Source organism: Triticum aestivum, unplaced genomic scaffold, assembly GCF_018294505.1.
Source record: "Triticum aestivum cultivar Chinese Spring unplaced genomic scaffold, IWGSC CS RefSeq v2.1 scaffold29356, whole genome shotgun sequence".
Lineage (NCBI taxonomy): Eukaryota > Viridiplantae > Streptophyta > Magnoliopsida > Poales > Poaceae > Triticum > Triticum aestivum.
The window spans coordinates 6,225-13,556 of NW_025229006.1; the positions used below are offsets into that span (position 1 = coordinate 6,225).

Consider the following 7,332-nt stretch of genomic DNA (forward strand, 5'->3'; position numbering starts at 1 on the left):
TTTTCAAATATCACGTACGCTGCGAATACTGGGTGGAATACTACTTACAGCGGGAATCCACATGTGACTAGGTGACCAAGATATTAGGTGCATCTGAGCCCGGGCTCAGAAACGAATTTTCGTCTTCCTGGTTGCTTTCACGAGGGCTTTTGTCGCCTTCTCAGTTTCACCATCCACACAAGAAATTGTTGCTACAAGAATGCGTATGGCAGCTAATTACCAGGCTTCGGATATGGAACAATGTGGTGGCAAAGGTACTTACATAGAAACCGTTGATGACCCGGGCGGCCATATGGATTCTTGAAGGAACAATTTCCGCATATGAAGTCTTTCATATTTTTCTTCCAGCTTCTATGTAGTTTCAGGGATGTGCATTGATTAATTATCACATCATCAGGAAATGGTTCTAAACTCATATACATACTTATGTTTTTGTCAGTACCACAATGAGTTTTCTAATTCGGGAACGGGAACTTAGTTTTGTTTTCACGGAAATAGCAGTAATTGCCTTTGGCTCCTAGGTGCATATGCACTCATTGTCGAAATACACATTTCGAGAAGTTGAAAAATTCGGAACAAAAATCCCGCGTGTATATCCGAACATTTTATGTGCGTTCACAAGGTTTCGGTGAAAAACGACGTTTTTTGTGGCTTGTGTAAAAAAGATAAAGAAATGCCTCGTGAATAGTTAGAATGAAGCATCAGAAATTGTCATTTTTACACAAGCCACAAAAAAATGTCGTTTTTCACTGAAACCTTGTGCACACACATAAAATGTCCGGATATACACGCGAGATTTTTGTTCCGAATTTTTTAACTTTCCGAAATATGTATTTCGACAATGGGTGCATATGCACCTAGGAGCCAAAACGCCGCTCTCCGGAAATAGGCTACACTAAGATCCGTAACTAGCGCTTTCCCTCAATCCCTTTTGATCTTACATCACATGAATCATGTTAAGCTCGTATGCCTTTGCTTATTTCTTGGAGATATTTTAAGGAGACTTTGCCAATTTAATTTAGACAGTTTGAGATGGTACACATGGACAGATCGTCGTTACAAGATCCTCTTCTGCATAGGAAGATTGAGGTAGCAATCTAATTGTTGTGAAAAATACCATTCCACCCCTACTTCCACTCATGCGTGCCTCAAAAAACTCTCTAACAAAAAATAATAATTCAAAAATCACAGTGGTTGTATTTCCTTTGGTTTCTCAGATGAGGGTAGGAGTTGTTCGACCCATATGTGTCACTATATTTATTTAGTTAGCACATACTCCCTCCGTTCCTTTATATAAGGTGTATTTGTTTTTTAATAAAATTTCAGAATGTAAGGTGCATTTATTATAATTCCTCATAATTCCCTTGTTAACCCTCCGGAAAAAGGGAAAATATCTCTCTCCTAATTGTATGTATCTCTCCTTATAGCAATAGAAGGAAAGTATCATTTTGTCGATTGCATGTATTTCTTACTTTCTTGAACTAACTGATTTACTCGCCATTAACCAACAAATTTTCCTAGTGTTATTTCATCGTAACATGCCTATAATTGTGTGCTTTGGTCACCGTGCCGAAAATAATACATCTTACATAAACTAGCACATACCCCATCACTTGCGCACTTGTAGGACGTCCATCCGGGATGTTCCGGCTTTGTAGACACGCGGCGCAAGACCTTCCGTGGGTGTTCCTCGCATTTTATGAGCGGCAACGGTGCGCCGACGAGCCTTTGGGCCAGCATCGAGCCCGGACGACAGTCGTTGCTGTATTTGCCTGCGAACCGATGATGGGGTCGATTCGAGAGGCTAGAGGCGCAGTCAGTACTTGCATGTGGTCTGGGGGCGTTGTTGGGCTACGGTCCGGTACCAAGCAGTCCATGGCATGGCGTGGCCTCTGGCAGCCGGGGTGAGCTCGAATTCGGCCGGATCCGCTTCAAATCAAGCCGCAGGATGCGCTGAAATCAGGCGGCCGGGGTTGGTCAACCCCGGGCGTCGAGGAAACGGGGGATGCAAAAGGGAAGGGGGCTGGGCTTTGTGGCCATGCTGGACGGCGCACGGCCGAGGAAAATGGCGGCTAGGGCGGGGCGGGGCACTAGTAGAAAACGGAGCTTTAGCGCCGGTTCGGAAGGGCCTTTAGTGTCGGTTCCATAACCGGCACTAAAGGGTGGTCACTAAAGGCCCCCCCCCCTTTAGTACCAGTTCGGCACGAATCGGCGCTAAAGTGCCACCACGTGGCGTGAGCTCGCGCCCCGGTACGGGGGACCTTTAGTACCGGTTGGTGTTACCAACCGGTACTAAAGGTTTTTTTTTGAATTTTTTTTTGAAAATTTTGGAAAAAAATTGATTTTTTTTATTTTTAATTTTTCTGAATTATTTGATGATTTAGTCTCTAATCCCCTCTCTTAACTGCTCAAGTGTGGATCACTCATTCCAAATCATCTAACTTCCCGACCGGTTACCCATCCCTCTCACTACTCTAGCCCGAGCACGCTCAATATTCGGGTTCTATTCTCCTTCGTTTCCGAGTCTGCACTTGTTGTTTTTCTGACAATAGTAAGATATTAATCCTATTAACCCTCAGGAGTTTAGCTTGAGCATGAAGTCACATATTTCACCGTTTGAGTTTGAAACTACTATTCTAAAAAACAGTAATTATTTAGTAACGGTAATATTTCTTGAATAAGTTTGACCATAGTTTGACCATAGTTTGACCATAGTTTGACCAGATTTGACCAAAATTCACAAAATTGAAATAATTATTTAGTAACACTAATATTCTTGAATAATTATGTGGTAACATTAATACTTCTTGAATAAGTAGTTTGACCAGATTTAACCAAATTTAGAAAAAAACAGAAATTATTTGACCATAACTTTTTTCCTTTTGGAATTTGAGGATTCTAAATAATTCCAAATAGGCCGTAGGCTGTCTCCATCGGATGCGGATTTTCGTGCTGAATTTTTTGATATATTATACGTTTTTTTCCGACATCGTATGCAAAAGTTATAGCCGTTTTACATTTTTCCTACACTTTTAGTGCCGGTTTGTGTCACAAACCGGTATTATAGGTCAGACCCCTTTAGTACCGGTTCGTGGCACGAACCGGTACTAAAGGGTAGGCCTTTAGTACCGGTTCGTGCCACGAACCGGTACTAAAGGTGATCGTGAGGCCCCGGCCTGACGCCAGCCTGCCACCACCCTTTTAGTACCGGTTCGTGCCACGAACCGGTACTAAAGGTTCAACACGAACCGGCATTAATGCAAATCCGTTCGAACTGGCACTAATGGTACCATTAGTACCGGGCCAAAATCAAACCGGCACTAATGTGCTTCACGTTTGACCCTTTTTCTACTAGTGGGGGGTGCAGCTTGAGAGGGGAGACGGGAATAAGAAAAAGGGGCGCACGACGGGAGGGCCAGGTAGGACATGGGCATACGCCACGCGGTGTCCGCGCGTGTGCTGGAAAAGGGTGAAACGCGGACAAAAAACGAACAACAATCCGTTTGCTTCTGCGCGTAGGCGTCCTGTTCTGTCTGTTTATCCCAAACGGACGTGGTCGGGCCATTTGGGGCGGGAGTTGGCCTAACCGAGCTGGGTACTGCCCGTCCGATTCGTGAGGAGGAGGCCCGCTAGCTTGGCGATCATGCTGCACCAATGTAGAGTGCGCACCACGTCCACTTTCACAACATGAGGACATTATGTCGTAACTCGATTAACTAATTCGAAGATGATTGCTGAGCTGACCTTATCTAGGTGCATGTGTACACACCTCTTATATGTTTATTTTCTTCGTCGCCTGTTTCTTTTTCGACGTATATAGTACGGCCGGGCCGGTGGTATCGACCGTTTAATCAGGGATATATATATATATACTATATACCAACTACTAATTGTCAGTCTCCATCGCTATGCAGTTGGCAGGAACAGTCCACAGCGTTGTGACTATCTCGACTAAATTTCGTGTTTTGACCCTTTTCTGAAACCTATTCAACATTTGACCCTAGTTGACCCTTTTACTACCGCCAGAGTCCATGACGATAGGGTCTAACAGCGTACCGCCAGGGACCCTGGCGGTAGGGTTGCATGCCCTACCGTCAAAAATCTCTAAGTATTGAACACAGTGCGTGCTCGTGCCTACCGCCAAGCACCTTGGCGGTAGGGTTGTGCAGGCTACCGCCAGCCCGTTTGGCGGTAGCGATGTTTCCTACCGCCAAAGTCCCTGGCGGTAGGCTGTTAGACCCTACCGTCATGGACTCTGGCGGTAGCAAAAGAGTCAGATCTCGAATTTTTTTCAAACTAGGGTCAAATCTCGAATAGGTTTCAGAAAAGGGTCAAAACACGAAATTTTGCCGACTATCTCATCTCTTATCTTGATGAGGAGCGGCAAAGTTCTGGCCGTCCAATGGCCTGGTCAGGGCAGAGACGTAGCCAGCAGGGCTAGCTAGCTACGAGCACCCAGATATGCTAACCTATACTATATAACATCGATCGCCGATGATTCATGGGAAGCACTCAGGCTTTATCGCGCTGAGTTTAGCCAGTGCAAATTTTCAATCAACCTCGCCTTCTCACCAACCAGCCACCGCCGAGCTATCAACCAATTAATGGGTGATACTATCAGGAATCGGACGCTCCCACTCGATGAGTCGACGGCGTCGCCGCCGCCGCCGCCGGCCTGCGTTTACTACGCAGGGTGCCCGGGCTGCGCCATGGAGCGGAAGAAGGGGAACAACACGGGGATCCCATACAAGGAGTTGTTCTTTGTTGGCATCACCACCCTTTCCTCCGGTGCGTATTTACATTAATTACGTTCGCTGCGTAGCTATAGCTTGCCGAAAAAGACATATACTACTGCCTGATTGATTTGTACGTGTGTGCATGCAGCCACAATTTAGTCCTAGCTAGTAGGTTTAAAATACTAGAGGTTAGGAAATTTTTGTAGAGCCAATAATTAATAATTGCACCTAGGCCGAGAAATAACATGGGGTTGATAGTTATGAAAGTGGTTGTATCCCCAACCCACCAGGGATCAAACCCCATGGTTTGCCACATGTGTGTGCCATAAAGGTGGCAACGTCCATTCAATGCCAGTCAGCTCAATCTATTTCACTTTGCTAGAAATGAGATGCTCACTGCATGAATATGTATCATGATCTAGAGATGATGAAATTTTGATAACATTTTTTCGATATATCATTAGCAACAATATTCATATAAACTACCTCCATGATTCTTATAATTGTGAATATTTTCGCTCTCTTTTTTTGCAGCCTTACCAGTATCATCTCTGTTTCCCTTCTTATATTTTATGGTATGTCGATCTCACCTTCATTACTGTTTGCTAATAGCTAAATGAAATGAGACCTTATAAGCTACGTGTAAAATTCATTCGCTCGTACCGTATTCATGTATATGGCATTTGTATGGCGAAGAACATGATTTTCTAATTCTTGAGGAGTGCTATTTTCTTTAAAAAAACATCATTGTAGTTTGTGTCGAAAAATTGGGCTATTTCAGGATCAAATGCATAATATAAATCATGATCAATGTAAGCACCAGCATGTAAGTCGCTAACTTGATAGATTTGTGAAACAACGTGTCTAACAACATCACATAATCGTAAAACAGCAATGGATGGTAGCACGACACATGTATTGACCGCTTGTAGATGAAGTCGTCATGGCTGTTGTGGGAGTGATGTTGTTAACGATAACATTGGTGAAGGCCAGTCAAAAGAGACAGTGGTGGAGACCATGATATGTGATGCCACCTGACTTGCGGGATGGACAACCGTTGGTGATGAATGCGAGAAGTATCACGAATACTTCCAAAAAAAACCTAATTCTCCCTCTCCCGGTGCATGATGATAAGAACGAAAGGTTTTGTAGACTTACTCTCCCACTTTCGCAATGGAACCGGAGGCAAGCGCACTTGGTGTTGTCTTGCTCTCCCACTTTTGTACACTTGCTCTCCCACTTTCGCAATGGAATGGCCCAGCCGGAGGCAAGCGCACTTGGTGTTGTCTTTCTATCCCAATACCCTTCACTTAGTTAGGTGGAGAGGCTTCACTATATAAGTTTGTCTCGCCCCACCTCCACTTCTAAGCTCGGACTAAAGATTACACCTCCACGTCTTGCCAGACGTGGGTCTTTGAGACACCTTCATCTTAATAGTTTGGAAATTACAGAATTCTAGTAAACAATCATTCACGTGACAATCAGGTTGCATTCCACAAAAAATATCTAAGTACATAGTCCATGAGCCACCATATTCACTACGCCCTGATACACCCAAAAGAAAGAATAAAGGACAGTGTACCCTGTAGGAGGGAGGAGAGCGTGTGCTGACCACTGAGACAAGGAAAAGTGTAACAAAAGACGGGTTTTTTAGAAGGAGCATTCCAGTTTCCCAGAGATTTCAAAAACGAGTTCCTGGAACATATATAGCTGGCGCTGCAGAGGCAAGCTCACCCTAACCTTTCTTGAACAGATAGAAGATATGCGTGTGGCAGAAAACAAAACAGACATTGGATTGTACGCTGGTCTTCTTGGTAAGGCTCGGACTCATTGGATCAATAATAATAAAACGAATTAAAATATATTCCTTTGATCTTGTTATTTCAACAGATATACTCACCCAAATTTCAATACTTCTGCTGATAGATTTCAATGTTGTATAGGTGCATCATACATGGCTGGTAGATGTTTTGCCTCAATATTTTGGGGTGTGGTGGCAGATCGTATTGGAAGAAAACCTATCATTGCGTTCTCCCTCTTCACAGTGTCAGCAAACCTAACTCCTATAAGGAAAATATGTGCTTACTCCTACGTGTGTCAGCTTTATAAGTTTATAATTTTCTTTAATTAGGGTAATATTTAATACTTTATTTGGACTGAGTACAAAGTATTGGATGGCGATTACCACAAGAATGCTTCTTGGTTCACTTAATGGCATGCTTGCCCCAATAAAGGTATCCATGGGTGCATAATCTTTACAGAACATTATGTTTCACATATTGAAGATTGTCCACTTTTGCAGGCTTATTCAGCTGAAGTTTGTCGGCCTGAACATCATGCTCTAGGATTATCCATTGTAAATGAATATTTTTTTTTCTTTCATGCAATGGACTACTATTAGTGTAGGTAACATAATCAGATATTGGTAACACAAGTTATCGTTGACATATAATTGGATATAGGTAAGCACTGGTTGGGGCATAGGTCTTGTTATCGGTCCATCTATTGGAGGATTTTTGGCACAGGTAACCCTTTGTTTATGTATGATCGTTTCTAAAGGATAAAACCGCTATTTAACAAGTGTATGCTCCCCTCT

General features: G+C 43.4%; 1 protein-coding gene across 1 annotated transcript in view; it reads left to right on the forward strand.

The window, feature by feature from the left end:
* The first annotated feature begins 4,604 nt into the window (after positions 1–4,604).
* LOC123174771 (probable peptide/nitrate transporter At3g43790) overlaps positions 4,605–7,332 on the forward strand; it is a 13,765-nt gene continuing 11,037 nt past the window's right edge. Inside the window, exons 1-7 of the mRNA XM_044590084.1 lie at positions 4,605–4,788; positions 5,271–5,311; positions 6,490–6,550; positions 6,680–6,782; positions 6,868–6,970; positions 7,039–7,092; positions 7,199–7,261. Coding sequence (XP_044446019.1) covers positions 4,605–4,788; positions 5,271–5,311; positions 6,490–6,550; positions 6,680–6,782; positions 6,868–6,970; positions 7,039–7,092; positions 7,199–7,261 — 609 coding nt within the window. The remainder of the gene's footprint in view (positions 4,789–5,270; positions 5,312–6,489; positions 6,551–6,679; positions 6,783–6,867; positions 6,971–7,038; positions 7,093–7,198; positions 7,262–7,332) is intronic.